The 26157-nt window shown below is 36.0% G+C and overlaps 2 protein-coding genes across 2 annotated transcripts; one reads left to right on the forward strand and one right to left on the reverse strand.

Moving 5' to 3' along the window:
- Window positions 1-288: 288 nt before the first annotated feature.
- LOC117334224 lies at window positions 289-12630 on the forward strand. Its single transcript, XM_033893716.1, has 10 exons — window positions 289-371; window positions 3345-3392; window positions 3999-4087; window positions 4942-5013; window positions 5549-5669; window positions 5883-5983; window positions 7498-7563; window positions 7736-7862; window positions 10595-10768; window positions 11960-12630. Coding segments are annotated over exons 1-10 (1434 nt in total). The 5' UTR covers window positions 289-370; the 3' UTR covers window positions 12595-12630.
- On the reverse strand, window positions 12598-18207 carry LOC117333943. The gene is made up of 5 exons (XM_033893362.1): window positions 18175-18207; window positions 17215-17551; window positions 16058-16226; window positions 14552-14763; window positions 12598-13877 (listed from the first exon to the last, which is right to left on the reverse strand). The coding sequence occupies exons 1-5, from the start codon at window positions 18205-18207 to the stop codon at window positions 13267-13269; spliced, it is 1362 nt and encodes a 453-aa protein (XP_033749253.1). The 3' UTR covers window positions 12598-13266.
- Between the last annotated feature and the right edge of the window lie 7950 nt (window positions 18208-26157).

Genomic DNA, 26157 nt, shown 5'->3' on the forward strand with positions numbered 1-26157 from the left:
ATTCTATCATATAAATACAATGTAATGCCAAATGTGACATACACACATGAAACATAAAATATGGAATATTATAAAGATGGAGAAGGACACAGCAATATGATTTGAACCATCTACTGTTACATGTATTGGCACAGGTATAATTATACGGTAGAGTATCTGGAGATCCTTATCTTAACACTGACTATACAATACAATTATAAAGACAACTAGCTCGTTTCCAAGATAAGAACTACTAGTGTGAATAAAACTTAGACATTAACACATGGTATCTCCCACTGTACAGAAAGGAGGTCATATTTTCACCTGTGGTTCTTAACCAGATCTTATCTGCTTATTTACCACAGAGACCACACGTACGTATTTGGCCACAAGTAGGTAACAAGTTTATTTTCCCATTGATGTATTTATATATAATACTCATTAACATCAGTTGAAACCTAAATAACTAATTAATGTTAGTTAGTTAGACACTGCTTGACCCCTACGTGACTCCTATTGGTGATGACCCGCAATAGCTCACTCGGTTATAGCGTCAGCCACGTTTCCGATTCCAATTCTTTATTTGCTTGAGTTTTACAGCTTAACACAATTACACAATATAGGATACAATATCTACATGAGCGAACACTCATTAACTTATTATTGGTGGTACAAATTACATATCATTCCATCAGATTATTGGTGGTACAAATTATATCAGATTATTGGTGATACAAATAACATGATTCCATCAGAATATTGGTGGTACATATTATATCAGATTATTGTTGGTACAAATTACATGATTCCATCAGAATATTGGTGGTACATATTATATCAGATTATTGGTGGTACAAATTACATGATTCCATCAGATTATTGGTGGTACAAATTATATCAGATTATTGGTGGTATAAGTTATATCAGATTATTGGTGGTACAAATTATATCAGAATATTGGTGATACAAATTACATGATTCCATCAGAATATTGGTGGTACAAATTACATGATTCCATCAGAATATTGGTGGTACATATTATATCAGATTATTGTTGGTACAAATTACATGATTCCATCAGAATATTGGTGGTACATATTATATCAGATTATTGGTGGTACAAATTACATGATTCAATCAGATTATTGGTGGTATAAGTTATATCAGAATATTGGTGGTACAAATTATATCAGATTATTGGTGGTACAAATTATATCAGATTATTGGTGGTACAAATTATATCAGATTATTGGTGGTACAAATTATATCAGATTATTGGTGGTACAAATTACATGATTCCATCAGATTATTGGTGGTACATATAATGTACATATTATATCAGATTATTGGTGGTACAAACTACATGATTCCATCAGTTTCACTCATTTACATCGACTTATTGATTTTACAGAGAATAAGACAGATTATAGAAACTAATTAAGCTGACAGCAACCTTCTTCTATCCATGGTTAAACCAATATATTTACCCATACAATAATGTATTATTTACTTCTTTCAATTTTGTACTTTCTTAGTTTCTTAAATAGAACGGTGTTTTAAGTATTTTGCTCTTAAATCTGCTTAAGCATCACATTTGATTAAAAAGTGGAATTCGTCCTCAGTATCATTGTAAAGTGTACATATCCTCTGGTTTCTGTCTAAATTCGAGTCAAGGGCAGATAACCGAATCTTTGTTGTATTTATCTATATTTTAGTGTCTAATGGCTTATTCAGATATGGTTGACAGTAAGAGAAAGTGATAAGATATTTATATAAATCACCTTTAGATGAATCGTTGATCAAAGTTTTACATTCATGTCAGAAAATGTCTTTTACCTTTAACTTAAATAACTCGATATTATAAACAGATTCCAGATTATTTATATAACCGACCCCACAATTGTTTAATTGTTTAGTTTAAATCAATTTTATTGCAGATCAAAGCAAATGGATTGGACAAAAGTTATACACCTTACTTACGTCCTTTCCGTAACAAGGGCGTAAATACAAAATGTGTCACGTAACAGATTTATACTAATATTGTTTTTTAACGAAGACGGGATGAAAATAGAAAGGAGAAGAATAGATAAGGAATACCAACGGAAATAGAAGGTGGAGTTTTGTAAGATGAACAACATGCATGTGGCCTATCTGGTCTTGTCGTATAGGTAGGCTGCTTTTGTTTATTTTCCGTTTCACCTGTGCAATCCAACTGTGTTTGTTTTCTTCCATATCTGTGAGACATTCCTCTATAATGCAATATTTAGTATTTTTTAGCTTTATCGAGGACTTTAATAAAACTCTCCCGGTTTTCATATAGACAATGGCATTTGTAGCATAGGTAGTCGTTTAAAAAAAAACTGGTATGTACTATTTCAATGTGGGAAAACCTCATGGCGAAGGTCCGAGGTCTGTTATTCGGCTAACTTGGCTTTGGAGTGTGATGATCATATATGGTTCAGTTTATTCAAAATTAATTCAGCTGTATTCTCCGCCCTTTTGTACTCCTGAATTTCACTCTCGTAGATTGTCGTATGATGTTGTGTTGCATTTATATAATACATGTACATTTAATTGACTTGCTCTCTACCCATGGCGATTTGTGTTTCTCGGGAAGCTGAGAAGCAGGGCATGTATCACTTATTCTAGTATGCAAAAGTTTTCATGATTTAAGAAAAAAATACACAAAACATCGTTACTGGCGCAAACCGTCAATATATAATTTTTTCCAGTTACTGTGTGTCAAGTAATATTGGCGGAATTCGTAAGTTAGCCAGATATCCATATCAACCCAACAAGGCCAGGGTGTAATTAGCATATTATAAACAGATCACCTGTATTTTATAAAACAAAGTTTTTGTTTGTGTTTCAGTATTTGAATTGATTCAGTCGCTATTTTATATGCATTGATTGTTGTATAATATATATGTGTATCTTGGAATCACATATGCTATGTTGCAGTTGGAAATGAATTGAATTGAAAGACAGAAAGATGACATGTTGTTTTCGCCAATAATTGAAATATTTTGTTTGAATATAAAGCGAATCTTGCATTCGTTTCCCACAATCTGGCTTATTTCAATATTTGTTCTAATACGAGATGAAAACTCACGTAACCTTGTACATTTTGTATACCACACTATGTTTTTATTACATAAGGAAAGTCTTTGTCCATACAAAATTAACTAACAATTAAATTGATCAGTTTTTATTTATACTCTTTTTATCGATAGGTAAACCTGAAAGCATTTTATCAATCTCGCTGTTTCTGATTTACAACAATGTCTGTGTCGTCAGCTTATCTCGGAATTTGTTTTTAAACATATATAAAATGTTAGATTTTAATGTCATTTTTTCTATTCCAGTGGAGTTGCTTCCGGTTGCTGCGCTGCTGTTCTGTGTAGTAACTCTAGGTAAATAGATAAAAAAAAACTATAAAAAAAAATGAATAAACGAGTAAAACTTTGAACAAGAAGGGTGCCTACCATAACTGCGACATACCCACTTAACGTCCATGTTTAACAATGAAATGCACCTAGAGATCACTTGATATTCCAGGGATATGTGAATTTGTTAGTCTGTGCGATTTCGACCTTTTCTAGTGTGTGTAGCACATTTTCAGAAATTGGGGGGGGGGGGGGGGGGGGGCTGAATTAAAATTAGGCAAAAATGATACCCATGGGTGAAATGAATCTGAGGACCCTCAAAACGGCCAATATCCAAATACACCCCCTTGGTCTCAGCCCCATTCAGATCCAATTTGACAAAAATGCATATATGACAATGTATAAACGAGCAAGTGGGAAAAAACACAACGACATACTGTTTTATATCTATATCAGTCATCTTCTGCCACTTTTGATATTTTGGGAGAAGGTGGTGCTTATCTTGCCTGAAACATTGTGTTGTATAAGTCACGTGGTGTTTGGGAAGAGAGGAGAATAAGTACGTTTGACATATCTAAGATACAACACATTAGACTAGACCTACTTCTAATGTATTGTTTGTTTGCATGACAGCTTATGCTGATGGCCCGCAGTGTTTTTCCTGCTCGTTCGTGTCCCGTCTAGAGTTCTGCGACACCTACACACAATGTACAGAAGGGGAGGTAATTCTACTATAATCAGTAATAGCGTCATAAAAACAGTTTAATATATTCTTTCTGAGGTACTGTTTCAAGGTTCCAGACCACAAACCATGGGTCTTAGGTGACAGCAAGAACACTGTTGCTGGCTGTTCCAGAACATGGGAACAATGTTCTGATCGTCCTAATATCGAGAGCAAAGTACAGAACATGTTCTAGGAACAAGAAAAACAAAGATGGCGGCACTGTGTCAATGTTTACTGCCAAACATCTAGTTTGCCATACATAGTACTCAATAAACATTGTTGATTTAGGAAATTGATATACTGTTATTAGCAATGATATATGGTCCGCACAGATTAACCGATAAGAACCGATAAGTCATTGCTTGGCTTATATTCCCTCATGTCTTTGGCTTAGATCTAGGCATATTGCCCTTTTATATGACTTCGGCTATTCAGATGACGGAAGCATCCATCAAATGTCAAAACAAAAACTGAACGTTCATGTAGTAACTAATGGTGTATTGGAAGGGAATAATGAGTGTTTAAGATTTTGTCCAGTAATGTTTTGTATGTCTGTCACGTTCCTAGTGAAAACAGGAACGTGTTCTATATATTGTTCTGAATTAACAATAACCTGTCGCCCAAAGACAGCCATTGTTTCTTGCTTATTGTTGGCGTCACTGGTCATGGTATTACTCGTTAGCCAGTCAAAATACTGTGTACGTCATGGAAATAATCCTTTTCTCTGGTTTAAAATCGCCGATGACCGGGAATATAAAAAACAATAACTCTTTTTCCGTTTTTCCCCGTTTCCGATGATACAATTTATGAAACGTAATATACATGTAAAGATTATTTTCATTGATTTTCCAGAAATGCCTCGTCCAAAAAATAAAAACACATAACAGTCATGACCAATTCACTTCCGGTTGTGTCAACAATCAGGTAAGACATCTCGACTGGTCCACTAGACAACTTATTACAGATTATATTGAGGACACATATCTATATATCTATATCTTATGTCAGTAAGATCGCCAGATATTAAAATAACATTTTACATAATTATGTATTCTACGGTTGTCGGATTATATTCATTGTCGATATGAATGCAATCTGGATGTCATAGCATCCGCTTGTTATATTCAACGCCTTATTGCAGCTTTTTTTTAAAGTCTAGGCTCTATTTTAGAAATAAATATTAACTCCCAGTGTCCTTGCTTGTTTCTCTGTTTGTTTGTTTACTGGTAGAACTGTCTGAAATACGTAAATGATATATACATATGAGCAGTCAATTTTCTTTGTAATGTTCGTTTTCCCTTTGAACGGCAGCTCTTGACAAGAAGACAACTAAGAAAGGTCTTGTTTTCTTTAGATATAAAAACTATATAAAAAAAAAAAAAAAAAAAAGTGGTTGTATTTTGTTTATTTTTCATTTGCTGTCGTTTTTTTTTTTGCGTTATTTATCTAATTTTTGTAGAGCTGTTCTTTAGGTGACGACTTCCATTCCTCCTTTGGTGATTCCACTGCGTATGGCCAGGTGTCGTGTGTGGAGTGTTGTGATGGAGATATGTGTAACAACAAGGGCTGTGGTGATCCTGGTTCGTACAGATAACCTTAATGTATAGTTTCATATTTTTTCCTGATATATCCCAACTTCAATCATCACACAACATCTTAACAGATATGCGTTTTCTCATTTTATATAATATTATTATATAGAAGTGTACCTTTATCAAACGGCATAATGCAATTGAAATTGATACTCCTTTCTTTTCTCTGTATAAAATACGGAAGTAATCCACTTTCTATAGGGCCGGTTGCACGTGACTCACGTGGACCTTACTGTTATCAATGTCAGCATATGTCGGACCCTACAGAGTGTGAGAGGCTCACCATCTGCAATCCTAACGAGGTAAGGGTGACAACTGACACGTCTGAAGTCCTATCTAGGTAAGGGGAGCAACTCATCCGTCTGTTAATCTAACGATGTAAGGGGACAACGTTTACGTCTGTAACTCGGCCTAACAAGGTTAATGGACGTCTTATACGTCTGTAACCCGGTCTAATGAGGTTAGGGGACAACTTATACGTTTGTAACACTAACGAGGTTAGGGGACAACTCATACCTCTGTAACCCTAACGAGGTTAGGGGACAACTCATACCTCTGTAACCTTAACGCGGTTAGGGGACAACTTATACATCTGTAACCCTAACGAAGAGGGGGGCACGCATAGGTCTATTAGCCTAACTAGATTAGAGGGGAAAGTCATCTGTCTTTGATCATTGTGAGGTCAGGGGACGACTCAATTGTCTGTTTTTCTAGTTAGGTAGGGTAGACAACTTATCAATCTGTAATCTTGAGAAATAAAGGAAGCAGCTTAACCTAGCTGGGTAAGGGGCAACCATCCATCCGTAACCTTAACGATATAAGGGGGACAACTCGTACGTCTCTCGGACATGGTATCAAATAAATACACAATCATATGGATACCAATTTTAGACACAGTCTTTATAAAATTTTCTAATCGGAAACAGATCGTGTCTTTCTTTCACACTATTACAGAAGGCAGTTACCAATTAAGACGTGACGAAAATTTCAAATTACGACTAAATTCTCAAATGATCTTTGGTCGATATTTGTCGGAATTGGTACTTGTTTGGCCCTAAATGCGCCTAGCTGTCGATGGGCCGTAAAACATAAACAAACAATTGTCGGAATTGGTACTCAATAGTCAATCGGAACAGCTTGGTCAATTCCGTCAAGACTACCCTGGAGTCATCCTCCATTGGACGTAACCCATTTCCAAGTTTTGAGAAAGCAATGCGGAAATGGGAACTAGTCAAAGCTAGAAGTATGTCATAAAATGTTTACAGAACACCTGAATGTTTTTTCGGTACAGTTTTGGTGGCGTGTCGGTGACCGACATGCTGCAATTGCTATATAATCAATAAAAATATGTCTGTGGCTCACCATGACATCTTTTCTGTTTATCATGCCTGTCACAAAAAGAGAAGACGGATTAATATAAGTACGTAAGTACATTATGTACATCTTTCCGAATTCTCTGTTATTCTCTGTTTATGTATTGTCTTTTTATCCTTTTGAACAAATGAATACTGTTTAAACCAAACAACACAGAAAAATAAACCATGCTGTTCAACATTTGTGTCGACGCTGTGCACTTCTCTCTGTACCAGATAGGGATACAATCCTACTATATTATATAACCGGAATAGAAGCCATGAATTGTAACATGATTATATTGATATAACCTCATTATTTTGCTTTATAATACGATAAATATAGCGATAGCCATAATGAATCAGGGAAAAATATATTGATAAAGAACGTGTGAGTAATGTTGGATTGTGATTGAAATGAGGAGGTATTACTACCCTATAATGTCCTACACGTGTACTTCTAGGTTTGCAGCATTGACGAATCGGTTTCCTTCGGACACCAATTTACAAGTGGATGCAAACGAAAAGTGGTAATATATTTCATCATATTCTGTTTTAAATTTTTTTTTTTTTTTATGAATTCATCATCCCATAAAAATATTAGAACTACAAGAATATGTACAGTGTATTAGATTACTGTTTGTTCCGTTGGAAACATTTATGTGACGTTTGGAATAATTTTCAACATTCTTACATCGACAGGAATGTACAGGGGAGAACATCATTTTCGGCCGATCTTTGGATTTCAGGCCACGGGCATTCCAACTCTGTCACACGTGTTGTTCTAACGACTTCTGCAACAGAGACTGTCAGCACGTGCACGAACATGGTGAGAAAAGCACCCGCATGTAAATAACAATCAGTGTAAATCAACAGTAGTTAACGCAAGGATCTCACATTACGTACATGTTATTTATTACTAATAAGTAATTAGGTAGTTTCCGTATGGATTTCAGTTTCTGTACATTTTGTTTACTACTTACAAGTAATGAGGATACTTTACGTAAGGATTTCAGAAAGCGTACCTGTTATTTATTTCTAATAAGTAATGAGGGTGGTTTACGTAAGGATTTCAGATAGCGTACATGTTATTCAGGTACTTAGTACTTTAAGTAATTAGGGTAGTTTAGTTTAAATAAAATCTGTCAAAGGTTCTAATGGTGAGTTGTTTACGCTATTAATTATAATCTACATTGTACATATATCATAGCTTTGACTTAACTTCTCGCGTGGTTCTAGAGTGCGGCTCTTTGCATTGCGAGTATTCGGTTATCATTTAAGGATTGATTGTCAATTTTGTTGCTTGCATGGACTGATGAAGGGAAGTGAACATCGTGCAAATGAAGTGAACTGCGAAGCAGTTCATGTACCATTTACACGAGGTTCACTTCCCTTCACCAGTCCATGCAAGCAACAGAATTGACAATCAATCCTTATATTTACGTTAACCAAATTAAAAACTTCGCCACCAGATTGCAAAATTCGGTCACAACGGTGTGACGTAAGTATGTCATTTTGTAACATTGTTATACTTATCGTACATGTGTGCACAGTAGTGGAACAGCAGACAGTCAGCTATTCTCGTCGTCAAGGCAACACAAAATATAGTCCCATACACGTTTTGATTATTACGATGTTGATAAACATAAATACGATATTTTCAAGGTAAAATATTCATTTATAACAAATATTATGATATTGTATAATAAAAACTTAGCAATACCCATATAAATACGAATTTAAAGTGCAGTGTTGACAGTATAGTATGTGTGTGATTTGGTCACTCGAAACACAGGGACTCGGTTAAAAAAATGAGCACAAGGTTAGCTAATCCGAAGGGTTCTGATGTTAATATCGCCTTTCAAGCTGCCTTGTGGCGATTTTACATCAGAACCCGACCCATACAGAAAACGAGCAATTTTTCCGACCCACCCTCAGGTCGGCGTTTGAACAATATTTCCCCTTATTCCCTTCAACCTGGCACATAAAATGTATACATCGATTAAAAGGTAAGATATTATTTTATTAGCTTACATACATGTTTTACTCGCTGGTCATCGTTCACTATATATATCCGTCAACATTCTTTTCAAACCTGTTTTCAGCATAGTTTTGAAAATGGCCGCCATCGTCAGGACACAAGATCTCGCGAGATTTCAATGTAAACAGATCGGGCAAAAGTCCCTTGTGACGAGATTTGGGTCACGTGATTAGCTATGGTGGTAGCTTTAAAGTTCTCTGAAAACGAGATGGCAAAGTATGCGGACGGATATATTTAGTGAACAATGACCAGTGAGTAATATATGTATGTAAGATTGATGTATACCTTTTATGTGTCAGATTGAGGGGAAATGGAGTAAATGTTGTTCAAACGCCGACCTGAGGGTAGCTCGGAAAAATTGCTCATTTTCTGTATGTAAGAAGTTCTGACGTATATCGTCAGAAAATTCGGACTAAAGGTTAGCGTGACGACAGCTGTTCAGTGAAATATCACAACATCAAAAAAACAGAGTTTATACTCTCTAAAGCCTTGAAAAAAAAAATATTTTGTAAGGTTTTATAATTTGAGTGAATGTTGGATTTTTAGTCTTTCGATTATTTATAGAAGTCATATGTTACTCAAAATTTAACGCTGAACCCCTGTGACCGTATGTGATTCAGTCTAATGGCCGGGATATTCAGAGCTCCAGAAAAAGTGTAACAATGTGGATTTTAGTCGCAGGTTAGCTGATGGTGTACATTTTGGTCTTGAAATATTGGATTTCATTGTCGTACTGGCGTTTTGGGATGTAAATTCTGATAATAGTAAGTAAAGAAACATTGATTTGAAAATCGTGGTATTCGACAGCTGGAAACTTGTGTCCTCCATATGTTTAGATTGAGTCAAATTACGACAATAATGTGTCCCTGTGCTCGATGTAGCATGCCTGCTGCTACAGTCTGTTTTGTGTTGTTAAATAGTGTTAAAATTGAGGTTTATTTTCTGTGACCACTAAAATGGTATCAAGCATGGCATTCGAGATACAGCTAAAGTTAGACCTACTGCGCTACGTAGGTCATGAGCTCGGTGCCATCGGGAGTGTCAGTGTTTTGTCAGACCTGTTTTCTAAACTGTCTGCATTATACTGGCATTTTTATTAGCACATAAAGCGGCTATTCCACTTGTGTTCATATACGTTTATAACAAGGATACACAATTCACAAAATGAAAGTGCATTCAAGTCTGAGGCGGTACATAACTCGATCGCCATTGTAAACTCAGTGAATGTATTCACACGCCGGCAAGAGAGTGATTCGTCTCTCAGAACAAAAGCACGCGACCCATAATCTTCAACGGGAAATGAAGTGATCTGAGTTTACTATGTTCATTGAGGCGGAGCGAAGTGAAAATGTAAATATAGAAGTATGTGTTGTCCTATAGTATACATATGGAGTTCACTTGTTTGCCTCAAAGAGTGCGCCTTTTTGTTTATGTGAGCTGCTTATTTCTATATATTGTATGATGAATCAAGCTGCGACAAACAACCAAATTTATAAAACTATTTGTGTATTTGGAACAAGATGTGGTATCATGGACGGACTGGGGTTCTTGGAGCTCATGTTCAGCGCAGTGTGCTCAGCAAGGGACACAAAACCGGGCCCGATTCTGCAGAAGCCCACAGGGAGATATATATTCTAAAGGCTGTGACGGAAGTGCCACAGAAATCCGGAACTGTGCGATTGGTCTTTGTACAGGTACTCGGTGTTTGATTTAATCAATTCTAAGATATCATAACCTTTTACATGTATACCGATCGAAATGGAGATGTACGGACTCGACCCTTCTTTATCATAGTAATAACAATCTTTCCATTACCAATACCTCTGAATTCCAAAAGCCGAACCGATTTTGTGTCTGGAATGATTAAGATATATCTGCAATTATTCCTGTTAACTGGCGTTACCTGGGTTAACAAGACAGATGCTGGACCAACCGACCGTAAAATTTGTAGCGATTGTTGTCGTAAGCTTTGTCTTGGGGCATACGTATGTAGTACATCTAGGTAAATTTTAAAAAATCAATACTTATAAAATCTGCCGAGATGGAGCAAAATCACCACGCATCATTGAAGCGGTACGGTATGTTAACCATAAGAAAACAAAAAAAAAGCTAGAAAGCCGGAGTTTCGCATCTAATTTGTATGATGCCCGTACGGGTTAATTTTACAGCGGACAGATACGCACACGATACTTTGCTGATAGACAAGGTTTCATGTTGAAATACAATATCGATGTTCTGAATAACGTCGGTAGTAATGAGCCAATGTTTAATGTTATGTTTTACATTTTTATTTGTATAACCATTCAAGTTTGGAATGAAATACAGACCCATTATCGTAGACCATAAAGTAAAGGTACTCTATTGCATTGTCGCGTCATTGACATCTCAACAAGAAAACTGAAATTGTATAAATGTTAAATGATTTTTAAAGATTTGCGAAGTAAAATGCAGTGTATCAAATCCCCCTACTGATTGGTTTAAAGTTACAACGACGTTTCCATACCACAGGCGCTTGCATAGGAAATGAGAATTTAAAAAAAAAAGATATCAGTGACATACCACGGTCATATAAAAAAAAATGAAAATCACATTTTCTATGCAAGCGCCTGTGTTCCATGCTATAACATCCCTTTCGATATACAATTGTATACGTGTGGAAGAAATCTGGCTCATCATTGACAGATATCCCATTATGTGCTGACAGATACTTTGATCAAACACCTCTGACATAGGTATTCCACACGACACATGCATACATTATAGGAGCTTAATATTAGAATGAATCCTAGATATAGTAAATTGAATGGTCCAATATCTTCATTTTATCATGGCTAATTAACTATAGTACTATTGAACATGATAACTGTTTCTTCTTCTCTAATTAGGATGTGCTGAGCTGTATGACAGTGGAGTCCGAATTTCCGGTCTTTACACTGTTGCCCCCGCTAGAGATGACCGGACCTTCCGGGTTGTCTGTGACATGCAAGATATGAAACGAAATGGAGGTTGGACTGTCCTACAGCATAGACATGAAGGGAGCGTCAACTTCTCCCGAAACTGGGCTGATTATGTCTCAGGATTCGGGGATCTGCAAGGGGATTTCTGGCTTGGACTTGAATACATTCATATGTTGACGTCTCAGGGTGTCCAACTCATCATAGACATGGTGTCAGAAGTAGGCGAACTGTATCGTTATACATACGATGATTTCAGTGTACTAAACGCCAGCACGTCTTATCGATTATCTGTAGGCAACGACACGTCAGTGAATTGTACGAGAGGTGGATATGGTCTCCAACTTAACAATGGACATCCATTTGCAACTTACGACAAACCGGATGTGAATAACTGTTCAACCGGATTCACTACACACGAACCGGTTTCCGGCTGGTGGTTCTGGAGCTGTACATTTTTCAATATAAACGGACAAATAGGTCACCCTAATTATGAATGGGGGATGGCTTTAGATTGTCAGGGAGTAACAGTCATGTTAAATCAAACAACAATGAAAATAAAGTAAAAATATCATCATAGAAATGTTTTCATTAATTTTCCGCAAAGACTGCGTAAACAACTCTTCAATATCTACCACTTCCTGTTATACAAAATGTACCACATGCGGTACTTTGAATATAATTTGACATACCAATGAAGTAATTAACCTATTGAATATGTAGAAAGTTTGTATATATGGAAACTATATACGAATTCGAGATGACAATGTGGACGCATTTTAAATTTTGATTACTATGCTAATTAGATGTATCATTATGCTTACCTCATGTATGTCATTATGACATATTTGGTATCAGAATAACATCTATACACTGTCAACTGTTTCCATTGATTTTTAATCTACATTAGCCTGTGAAAATTATTAACCATTTTGTTAGGGTACCCCTTCACTCGACTTGGTGTTATGCAAGGAGGTCCACTACGACTATCGGTTGATATTATAATTAATCACTTATGCGATTATGGTTAATTGTCCTGTATTTTTATATATCTACATACGGTGAAAAAAATAAAAGAATTTGGAGCAAGGGCCGGCGCTAATGTTAAATCTCCATAGGCGTTAATCACCCCCTTTGTCTTGGTGTGTACTGAATGTAAGGTTCAGTATAACACTCAAGGGTTGACGGAACAAGACGCCACACTCAACTTTTTACGTCCTGGCAACCAGATGACAGACTCAAGGGTTGACAGTATTTTGCTTGTTTGCATTGCTGGAAAGATGCACATACATTCTGATGACATCAGGAACGACAATCCAGCCGATCGCGAAAGAAATAATGGCTGCAGCCATGCTCCCTAATGCCAAACATGAGGATCTCGACTCATATACACTTATCTTTTTACGTCGAGCGATCGAAGTGCTGTTCTTCATAACAGTGAGCTCCACCTTCAGCAACACAAGAGCTTCTAACAGGTCGGCTTGACTGAGCTGTGTTACATTTGTTTTTTTTCTTCTACAGGGATCATACGTCGTGCTAGATCCAGTAGTGGGATCAGGTGTCGTATTTTGTCTTACTGCTGTCGTACCCCTTACGGATGTTTTCGTCGCTGCAGTCTCTGCTGTTGAACTAACCACCGGTCTCGTATCTATCGATGCAGATGAGGACGCCACTGATGTCCAAGATTCAGGGATCGCTGTCGTCGCCTTTGCTGAACTTATCGTATTTCTCGTTGCCATCGCTGGTGAAGATTCGGGAATTACTGTCGTCGCTTTTGCGGAACTTATCATTTTTCCCGTCGTCATCGATGTAGACGAAGACGTCATCGATGAGGTAGATTCAGGAAACACTGAAAACATAAACACACTTATGCATATCGTTTAAATCTGGACATCTCATGTTGACAAATTAAACATTCATTCAAAGCAAAACCTTATCATCAGATTTGATTATCATATTTAAACTAATATACGTATACACATATCATTATCATTCTATACGTGTGTTCCTGGAGATCCTTTACGTTAACAGCTTACCGAGAAAACAATTACACCTGTGTAACATCTTATATAACCGATTCTGTTACATATAGTGACAGGGAAATGGTGATTCCTTTTTGACACCAAATTCATTTGTAACAATATCAAGATTCTGTTTAAATTTGTATGCGAGTCGCAGGTTTGTTAACTATTATATCTGCATCCATTTCTTAATCGCATATTAAGTCCTAGAGAGTAAGAAATAAAAGTTTTATATGTATAAACAAAACCTCCCAATCAAGATTTTGACATTTTTTTTCGACAAATTAGTGCTTTCTCAGTCCTTACTTAGCAGCCCTGACGAAGGACAAAAAGCTGCATAATGCAGTTTTAACTCTCAAATTGCATTAAAATGTTCTAATATCTTGAGCATACACACATACGTTTTGTTGGGAACTTCGAAAGTCATAGTGATCGTGGGAAATACAACGAAAGCATCATCGCAATTCGAATTTGAAAGCAACGTCCCTTCCAAGATACCTACCATATTCACAGAGGGCAACATATTCGTTTGTGCATTCAGTTGTTCTAAACAGACCGTCGTAAAGCCGAATGCACAGATCCCAATTACACGAATTTGGTTCCCGAATTGCTAAGTCCCATTTGCTCCAAGTCATCATGCTACCACTGACCCACGTATAGTTAGTACAATCCTTTGTCCTGGTGTATAGCCCTATAAAAAGTTGGCTGGACGATCTGAAATTTATTAATATATTTAATGCAAGATTTAAACCTTGTTACTGCTTAGCTAAACATATTTATTGCTTCTTAAACATATGTTCTTGTTAATGCTAAAGATGCTTCTCAATCGAGTGCGAACCAAGGAAGAAAACATACCTGTACTTTAATCAACACCTGTTAAAAGATTTCCTTTAAAGCAACAGATATTTCACGATTACAAAAACCGGTTTTATATGTATCTGTACCATACAAAATTTCAAATTTTATTAAAAGCATGATATGTCCGGACACGATAATTCTATAGCTACAGTTTATATCAGTGTGGTCCCAGTGGGAAAATGGGTAGGAATAGATCATTGAGGGTAACGATAGGTTTAACTATAAATTATTGATAAGAACTTAAACATTATCTATTGATCTAGGGCCCAAGTGGATTGTTATTTAAATATTTGAAAATATTGTTCATGGAAACGTTAATGCAGACGAAAGAAGAAGAAAAAATAACGTTATGTAAGGAGCATTACTAAGTGGAAAATTATTACAATCATGTTGAAAGTACATTGTGATACGTTAGTCTCAAAATGTAAATACATAGTGTAAATGTTATTATCAATAATAAAATAAACAAAAATACAAAAGAAATTTGCTTTGTCTTATCATCCTAGGAAAACCTATTTTCCTAAATATGCATAATAAGACATAGCACAGGGGAAAACAACAATTAGTCGAATAGTCAAATTAATAAAAGAACTATGTTACTGAGACTAAAACATATTCCCCACAGCAAACTTTTTTCAAGAAAGATTGAGCGAGTCCCAATACTGAGATAGAGTATGTACTTAGGTGGCAAGAACTCAGATATCCGGATTCCATAAACCACTTAATGATATACTTAATTTCCAATGGAAGCATTATGTACTCTTCTCTAAAACTTATTTTTACCTCTCCTAAGTAGTTAAGTTGTTAATGATGTATATAATACATGCATTTTTACAAATGATACTTATATCTCGAGTATAATTATATCATGTAAACTTAATGTAATTGTATTAAGTTTATAAGTATCAACACAAGGTATCAAATTCATCACTGTTGTGTTTATCCAAAGGATTCACCGGTCCCCATGGGAATCTTTGTTTTCGTTCGTATTTTGCCGTTTTTATCAGTTTTGAGTTAAAATAAAAGATTGTTTTTTATGCCAGTTGTTTTACTATATGAATTACTTGTCATAAATGCACTACGTCTAATATAGATACAATAAAAGTAAAATATACATTTGATAAACTAAAAGTCCTGTATTGTTACTTACATAATGTTACTGTGGTACTGTTGGTCCATATCCAAGACATGATCATACTTGTCCTGGGTATCTATCACTACCAGTCGGCCACTTTGATTCTCACAGTAGGTCTTACAAGAAGACCAGTCACCTTTTACTGAGGAGAAGAAGAACGGCGATTGTGTGCTTGATATATATCCTAAAATCGAAAAAGCAGGTTATTCCATAAATCTGTAAAATATGTTCTGCATTCTAAAGTTGTTTTTTTCATTTCAAGTTTTAGAAACGCGTTAAAGCTTATAATTATAATGGATAAATTATATAAATTTCAATATGAATATTTTGTATTCCTTTTGTCGTAGAATTGCTTCAAAATATTATTATTTGGCAAAGAATTGATGATTAACTTTCCGTAACACTAGTCTTCTTGCACTTCAATTGACTGGTTGACGGGTTGATTTTTCTTTTGTTTTTTTAGTCGTTTTGACTAATTTGTTCGGTTTTCGTTTGTTTTATTCATCATTCGGTATTTATTGTTTATGTACATATGTACAATGTACATTTTTCACATACAGTTGTAGAGCTACTGAAACATACAATTTATTGATCAGCATTAAAAGCAAACCCCGGGATTTGACTAAACACATTAATTGGATTTTCTATAACGTTTAGACGTCAGAGGTCTAATATGCCTGAGGATTTATTCACTCGTAAAGTTCGGCAATTATCTTGAACAATTGTTATGTCTGTGATTTTCGCATTGATATTGTGATTATAGAAATATAATATAATATAACAATCAACTGGTTAAACCAGTTGGAGTGGAATCCTAATGTCTGTTGAAGACTAAAATTCATGTTATAACCACAAACCAAAATGACTGCACTTCCATTTCATAAAACAACTTCTCTTTGAAATTACCGAATAAATACAGAATGTCCACCCACAGCCATCCCTACCACATTCTACCTGATTGCCCTCCACACAGTCATCCCTACCCCATACTACCTGATTGCCCTCCACACAGTCATCCCTACCCCATTCTACCTGATTGCCCTCCACACAGTCATCCCTACCCCATACTACCTGATTGCCCTCCACACAGTCATCCCTACCCCATCTACATTCCCTCAGCCCCCCCATACTACCTGATTGCCCTCCACACAGTCATCCCTACCCCCATCTACCTGATTGCCCCTCCACACAGTCATCCCTACCCCATTCTACCTGATTGCCTTCCACACAGCCATTCCTACCCCATTCTACCTGATTGCTCTCCACACAGTCATCCCTGCCCCATTCTACCTGATTGCTCTCCACACAGTCATCCCTGCCCCATTCTACCTGATTGCCCTCCACACAGTCATCCCTGCCCCATTCTACCTGATTGCTCTCCACACAGTCATCCCTGCCCCATACTACCTCATTGCCCTCCACACAGTCATCCCTGCCCCATACTACCTGATTGCTCTCCACACAGTCATCCCTGCCCCATACTACCTGATTGCCCTCCACACAGTCATCCTACCCGATCTACCTGATTGCCTTTCACACAGTCATCCTACCCCGATCTACCTGATTGCCCTCCACACAGTCATCCCTGCCCCATCTACCTGATTGCCCTCCACACAGTCATCCCTGCCCCATTCTACCTGATATTTTTGACCTGATGTAAATTTGTTTTTTAATTGATGTTACATACCATAATTTCATAATGTGCTTATACCCCTTTTAAAGTGGCTTTCGTGATGAAATGTTATGTGATTTTTCATATGCATGCATAGCAATATCTCAATGTAATTACGAAAGGTGAGACATTAATAAAAAAAAAAATCTGTATCTATCCCACCCCACTCCAGCAAAGACGGGAACTTTGTTCATGGTCATATGATAACGGGACGTTGACGTATTAAACATAATCTGCAGTAGAGGGGACATTAAGTTCCATACAGAACAAAAAGCGAGTAACATCCTGTAATGGTTGACAACAGGCTTAATCCTAGATTTGACGAGATTCTAGTCAGCTGCACTATAATCCCTCCCACACTATCAATAATTCAACATCTTTAATGAAGATATTCACACAAAGTACAATTGTACAGTGGTATTGTTGTAAGTCCCTGACTGATTAACAGATACCGTCTTACCATTGCCAATCCCTTAGCAACCATGAGGAACATTTTTATCGTTTTTACGACGGGAGAGAGTGTGGATCTGTATGCACAGTTAAATATCCTATCGACAGCTAACACAACACTTAATGCGAATCCCGTTAGCCCCTAGCGTTATTGGCGTGTCCTAGAAAGACGAAACAACTTAAACTGTACATCAATAATGGATAGTATCACCCAGGTCGCTAATGTGAAGGGCGATCGTAACATGTAATTAATACACCACTTAAACATGCCACAGCGCTGACAGTGTGTCTATCTATACAGCATGTCACAAAAATGCACAAAATGCTATCCGTCGTATAGAATCTAGTTAAGACAATTACTGTAAAAGTACTTTAAATTATCTAGTTAAGACAATTACTGTAAACGTACTTTATTCGGCGCACTCAAATTTTAGCACATTTCCAAATTTGAACAGGTTGTTTGCATTGATGAGTTTGCGCGCCAAAATCATTTTAAATAGACACCGTTTATAGAAAGTGCAACAAGCGCAATCGTAAATTAATCTAGCGATATGCTTCTACAGCGAAAAGTGCTAAAATAAGATCACCGCTAAAATATGTACATTTACTGTAACTTCATAAAAAGCGTCCAAAAATGATCGTTTATAAAGCCATTTATATTTTTTCGGGGTGAAATAAGGCCTTTATTCCCTCATTTTGAATTTAAATGATCATAAGAAAAGCTCAGATTTTTCGACAGTAGTAATAGCTGAACGTAAAAAACTTGAAAATTGAAAACAAAATACCATGGATATATGCTATATTGGAAAAGAAACCTTAGAATATCCAGGGAGAGGTATCACTGTGATCGGGATTAATTTTTTTATACCCCTAGATTCCTAGAACCCTTAGATCTATTCGCCAACCAGGTATTTTACACTAGGCTAGGAATATGCGACCCTGCTGAATCGACGATCCATTTTTTTTTTTATTTTTCTGTTTAGTACGCATTGAGAATGCCTTCCGTTGATTTATTTGTAATTACATTGTGTCCAATCTCCCCAACTTCTGTCTCCTTCCGTCCTTTTATCTCGTACTTGTTGTCATGTTCAGAACAATCAAGTTGAGTACTAAGCGACCGTTACCAGGTTTTCACCTTTAAGTGGGTGAGACAATTGACCGATCAATAGCCCTTTCATCTGTAGGTATCACGTGTAAGGCCGAGGGGACGAGAACGAACAAATAAATGTACATCGACAAGGGATGCTGAATTATATCATTCTTACGGAACAATATGTTTTTTTCTCGGACAATTTCCCAAATGTATCAGATTTATTGATGTCTGAGGACACATCAATAAAGTCTGTGTAATTAAACTTTGTATGGTAATCACTGACAACAGCTCAGTGATTGTTCGAGATCAATAATTGCTAAATGTCTTTTGTTCGGGTTAAACGTCATATTGTTTGGTTATATTTGTATAGTTTTGTTTTGTTTGTTTTTGTGTTATTTTTTTTAACGAGAATGTAATGTTTATTGATTTATGATTCAGTCAAAGATAAAAGCTACATATTCCATATTATTTAAATTCGTAGTACCCATTACAAACGTATGCAGAGCAAAAACGCCAACATCGATTTTAAGAGATATTTAACTGTTACTTGAGTATTTATCTGTCACCAATTTGTATTCCTATCGACAGTTTACTAGTTTCCGAGAACAATACTTAGATGTACATACATATATTTTAGTCTTTTTTCGTGATAGAAGCAAAAATGCGTTTGAATTCCTTGCTTATATAAATGACTTCGGTTAGCTCAAATCAAAGAACAGCCGAATTTTCCAAAGAAATGATATAGTGACTCGGCTCAAACGACAAGGTCATAAAATGGTATTTACACAAATTAGCTGTATTGTATATCTCAATTAAGTACGTGTGTAGATGTCGCAAAATTGTTACCAATTGCATACTTCCTGATGTTTTGGAATCAAAGCCTTTTTATATTATTGATATATCGTTATTAAGTAATACATCGTTGAACGGGTTTAACGCCAAGTAAACTCGATTGTTTCCTTAACTATTAGGTTTCTATCGAAAGGATTTACGTTATTTTCAGAAAAATATTAACTTTGCATTCTAAATAAAAGTCGTCTTAACAGTAGGTGACAACGATTGCAAGAATATTCCCTTTCAATAGATTCCGTGTCTACATGTAATCGGTCAGGTAGGCCTTCCACATTAGTGAATAGCCCCAACACTAAAAATTCAATAAGCATACACATTCTAAAACCATGTCGTTTCCACGATTTTCAAAAGTGTTATTATAAATGTTGAATTTTTCGTGTTTCCGTGTTGTCTTGCATTTCTCAAAATTTGAAAAAAAAAAAAATCCACATATAGATAAAGTTTTAAATTCACAAAAACAATAAAAAAAAAATGAATTACGTCAAAAAAACAACAACTTAATGCAATATATAAATATTACCTTTGCTCAAAAGTATCCACGTCAACAAGATAGCAATCGTGTTGTCCATAGTCCGGATAATAAAATAGCAGTCAATATGTATACTAGTAGTCCTTCTTACTCATCCCTTAAGATACAATGTAACATTATCATAAAAAGAAACCTTTACTGGGTCCCTAGCTTCAGTAAATGTTTGAAACACTTTGTTACAATGAGCGCGTGTCTAATGTTGAGTGTTTACTGCTGCGAAAAGTATTGATTTTCATTTTCATGTAGTAAATGAAATCTCTACAACAAAACCATGTACAATGTATTATGTATACTGTAATGAATGGCTGATGTCGCGTTTGATATTCTCTTGGGTAACCATCCATAGTGTCTCGGTGATTGAAGGTGGAACAGCCGGTACTAAGGTGGTGTTTCTTAAAGCATCCGTTACTCAGGTGATGTTTCTTAAAGCATCCGTTACTCGGGTGATGTTTCTTAAAGCATCCGTTACTCGGGTGATGTTTCTTAAAGCATCCGTTACTAAGACGATGATTATTATAACCTCCGTTTCAAAAGTGATGGTTCTTATAACATCCGTTACAAAAATGATGTTTCTGATAACTTCTGTTACTATGGTGATGTTTCTGATAACATCCGTTACTAAGGTGATGTTTCTGATAACTTCTGTTACTTATAAGGTGATGTTTCTGATAACTTCCGTTACTAAGGTGATGTTTCTGATAACTTCTGTTACTTATAAGGTGATGTTTCTGATAACATCCGTTACTAAGGTGATGTGTTTCTTACATAAATTTTCAAAAATGAAATACCTACTTGTATGCCATGCATGCGACTCCACATTAATCGTTGTGCATTTGATGATCGAATGCTTAGATTTCAAATCTATTCGTGACAAATTCTTCCAAATTACAAATATGAGAACTTTGTTCTCCACTTTGGCATTGGATCGAATATTCAGCTATTTGAAAGAGATCTTTTACGACAGTATCATATTTTATTTTTTACACTGTCACACATTATCATTCGACAATTTCAAATAATAACCATCTGTTTTTGTTTTGATATTTTATCTGCACTATTTCAGACACCTTTTTATATTTACATAGAGCCATTTAATACGTGATTTTAACTCAATTGCTTAAAAATTCCATACACCCCAACCGTTTCAAAATTTCAAATACCCAAGCTCGATATTGTTTTGCCCCCAATGATCTTTGTATTCAACGGGCTGTTAAACATTATCTACCAATCAATCAATCAATCAATCAATCAATTATGCATATTCTTTTGCCTAGGTTATGTGTTTTTCTTAACATTTGAAGCTGTATGCTAAGGCGAATGCTTCTAATTGAATTTGTTGCTGCAGTTGTAATGTGATATGAAATTTGTATACCAGTTCCTCTGGTTTCTTTATCTTATCAATCTTTATCAAGACTATAAGGAATAGATGCTACAGATTACGTAGAGGATTAGAGGGTGTGCGTTATAGTTTTGATTTCTTCTTTCTTTTGCTTAAGTAGGGCGTTACCATCTAGTCTCTGTCGTGCCAAGCTGTATGCGTCATAAATTATGTGGTAAAAATAAATCAATAAAAAACTTCCTTCAATACTATAAGCAATTTGGTGCTAAACTCGATGACGTAGCGAGTAAGGGGGTGCGCGTTATAGTTTTTTTAAAGGACAGCGTCACCATCTAATCCTGTCATTTCCCCCATCTCTGACGTGCCAATATATATATGTTTCCCATGTGGTGCAATGCTATCTTTGTCTCATGATGCCATATTACATTGTCCCATGTCGCACCATGTCATATTTTGTCGAATGTCATATCATGTTATACAATGTATATGCCACTCGTCGTGTCATGCTACACTTGTCACATACATAGTATAACATGATATCACATGTGACAAGCATGTCATGACACGACTATGGCAAACCAAGTTGTCATTTTATTTGTAAATAATATTGATATTTAGCATTCAAACGTTCCGGGTCAGGTCATAGTGACGTCACCCTATCGAGAACAAGAGCACGTTCAAAGAGCACGTGTAGCTGGTCTTTTCCCTAGGGTGAGGTAAGCAAATCTCACCCCGGTAAAACTGCGGATATCCCTGTCCAGGGTGAGAGAATAACACATCTTTAGTGAGCTTTCCGTGGCGCTTAAGTTTAATGTCTTCCCGTAACTGCCTCTGAAGTGAAGCATGTGCCATTGATTGTTTGTCCCTTTTGGAGATAATCTATCAGCAGAATACCATCTGCATCCCAGAAAACGGAGGCCATAACCTTCCCAGCTGATGGAACAGTCTTTGCCTTCTTTCGCGGGGGAGAGCCAAGGTGCTCCCATTGTTTCATCCATTGTGTGCTTCTGATCAACTGTCAGAAGTCTTAGTACCAATCGGGGTGAAAACTTTCTCATTGCAAGATCCTCTGTCACAATGGAATGTACTCTTCCCTGTAAAATGCCAACTCTACTGGCTATATATCTTTCTGTGGCTCGTCTGTCAGTCATAACAATATCAAGAACTTTATTTACCATTTCTGGGGTTGCAACATTGACAGGCTTTCCAGGACGGGGGTCATCCTCAAGGCTCTGTCGGCCGCGCTTAAATTCCGCAACCTACCTTTTCACTGTAGCATATGAAGGGACATCTTTCACTAGTGTAGCTATCGTATCATTATGGATATCCGTTGTTGTTAAACAGTTTTAGGCAAATAATGGATCACTGCTCTTTCACCAATTTTGTCCATTTTGCAAAAACCGCTTGTCTTGTTTACTAACCAAATGAGACCAGTCCTTTGGTACACGGCCCTATATAGTCAGCAAATAGTAGGGCTTAAAAAGAACATCCTCGAGTACCTCCTTTAATACAAGGCTCACAATATATCAATCATCCCTCGTATCATGTTATATGTTTTTGTCACATGTCGTTCCATGCTACCTTTACAATATGTTTATATTGCGGTGGCGTTTCCGCTTAATTTGGAAATAACTCTCTTAGAAACTTTGAAAAATAAAACAAAAATCCCAAAACTACCTGAGTACATCATTTGGTGATACTGAGAGGCGTGATTTTTTTCAAATATAGAACAGATGACAGTTTCTAATAAAGTTGTTGATTTGAAGTATAGATCCATGCGAGATAATCTCCTCTTCCTTAGAATCATATTGGATGATGGACCAGACTTCTACATCTTTGATCATTTCAGGACACCAACAGAAGATTGCGTCATTAAACTCACTCGTGTCATTAAAGAAAAATTAGAAGTTCAGGACGATATAACCGTGGATAGAGCAAACAGAATCGGGCCCGATCCCAGAGGAAAACCAGACCAATCGCTGCTATATGTCAAAATAGAAACGAGAAGGGGAAAACAGGAAACTATAGCGCCAAGAAAATTAAATGATTCGCCTTTCTGGATCACCGAATGATTTCCTAAGGAAGTGCGTGTCACATGGAAAAGGCTATGAATGCAAGAGATGCCGAGAAGAAAGCTCGTGACAAGCTATATATATGAAGAACCTACATCGGTTGTTGGTCAATCGTCTGAGCCATCGTTCTCTAATAACTCATCAATTTCTACTCATGGTGGTGGAAATCGTGGAAAGGGGCGTGGTGTTCAGGGGCAGAGAGGAAACAGTCGTTAGGACAAGGGGATAATAACATTTCTTACATTAAAGTTATAGCATGGGTTATTGATGGTGGACTTAGCTCTGAAATTACCTCTACTGACATTTTAAACGAGATTACATATAGTTCATTTAATTGAATGTTGGATAAACAAAGATTATTCTGTTAGTTTCAGTATTGCTTCACTATTGCTTCACAAGGTGGTTGGATTATAATCCTAGTTAAGGATAAGCTGGTCAATGATGTATAAATGTTGTTGAAAATAAATTTAACACAACAATATGGATAAAAATATTGAAGAATTTAGTTAAAAGATGAGAGAGATATACTATTTATTTACATGCCTGCCACAAACTCGGGATATTACAATACATGTATATTGTTGACATAGATTGTGACCTAAAAAAGTCCCTTGCGGACATTTTGTTAGTTGGTGAATTCAAGTCGCACAGGTACTTTGCCTGATTATATTGTAAGTGAAGTTATACACTCTAGTTTACAGGATCATATTTTAATTTTTTAGCTATGAGCCTGATGAAACATTGATTACTAGGTTTAACGAAGTCATTGTAATCAATATTTTTCGTGATCGATTAATCGGTATCTGTATCTGTAACGGGAGAGACAAACATGATCTTTATAATGGATATACTTTCCTTCGGCACAATGATATGATCACTGTAGATAACTGCATAATGAATTGTCCATCATTTGATATTTGGACTCATAGTTTCAAATTTTAATGTTTTCTCTGATCATATTCCTTCGCGTTAAAGACAAGTGTAGCCTCTCCTATGGTGCAAAGAGATATTAGCCAGGGAAAGAAAATCCCTGTTTATAAGTGGGATAATGATCAAAATCGTACATTTTCTTATATTCATTACATGCATGTGAAAAAAATCAATAAATGCAACTGTTTTACCAGACAATGTAACTCAGGATGATATTTTGTCAATAAGTTTAATGAGGTTTTACTTAAAACCATGTAACCTTATCTTGTTAATTCCGCCTCTACAAAGAGTATTAACTTGCATAAGCCCCAAAGTAAAAAGTTGATATATATTACTGATGGCCGTGATTTGATGACGAGTTTAAATCACTTTTACATTGTATAAAAATATTTTACATATTTTTAACAAAATAAGACCATGTTCAATCATACGAAGTTGTTTAACCATGAAAAGATATATAAGTTACAAGAGAGCTTGAAAAAAGGTTGGAAAGAAACATGATACCGGATATAGTATCTGCGTTTAAATAATCCAAAGCACTTTTATAGAAAGTTGGCATGTCAAGTCAAAGCAACCAACTATAGATTTAAATACTCAAGATTATTTTAACAACAATGGCCAAAAACGAGAACTCTGTTGAGATTCATAGTGAACAGAACATTGATTGCTAATTTCTTACAAGAATATGATGTAACATTATAGCAGAAACTAGATGAAGTAATTAATAAATCAATTATGTTATATATTTTTCTTACCTATAATATATAATCTGTTTATAAACATTTTTAACTCGAGCCATTTTCCATCAGATTGGTCCGTGTCTGTTATAACCCCTGTACATAAGAAGGGCGATATATCAGTCCTAATAATCTCAGGGAATATAAGTATTGTAAGATTTTTAGGAAAATTGTTAACTTTGTAGGGAAAATGTTTACTTCAGTGTTAAATAACATACTATCACAATGGTCAGAATCTTATGATATTAGTTCTGACGCCTAGTTCGGGTTCAAACCAGGACTTATTACAGTTGACGCATTTTTTTTTTTTTTTTTTTTACATTCTGTTATAACAAAGTCTTCCAGTATACATCAACGACTAAACTGCTGTTTGTTGATTTCAGAGAAGCATTCAACAGATTGACAGGCTTAAACTCTGGTATAAATTTTCGAAAACAGGAA

This window comes from Pecten maximus, chromosome 9 (genome assembly GCF_902652985.1).
Source record: "Pecten maximus chromosome 9, xPecMax1.1, whole genome shotgun sequence".
NCBI lineage: Eukaryota > Metazoa > Mollusca > Bivalvia > Pectinida > Pectinidae > Pecten > Pecten maximus.

Excerpts from the sequence above, each read along its gene's own strand:
- LOC117333943 (XM_033893362.1), bottom strand. The coding sequence starts at position 18,207 with ATGTTCCTCATGGTTGCTAAGGGATTGGCAATG. Across the intron at positions 16,227-17,214 it reads CTGTGTGGAGGGGCAATCAG|GATATATATCAAGCACACAA; the intron begins GTAGATGGGGGT and ends TTTCGATTTTAG. Across the intron at positions 14,764-16,057 it reads CAGTACCACAGTAACATTAT|ATCGTCCAGCCAACTTTTTA; the intron begins GTAAGTAACAAT and ends AATAAATTTCAG.
- LOC117334224 (XM_033893716.1), top strand. Across the intron at positions 3,393-3,998 it reads GTTCTGTGTAGTAACTCTAG|CTTATGCTGATGGCCCGCAG; the intron begins GTAAATAGATAA and ends TTTGCATGACAG. Across the intron at positions 7,564-7,735 it reads GTGGATGCAAACGAAAAGTG|GAATGTACAGGGGAGAACAT; the intron begins GTAATATATTTC and ends TTACATCGACAG.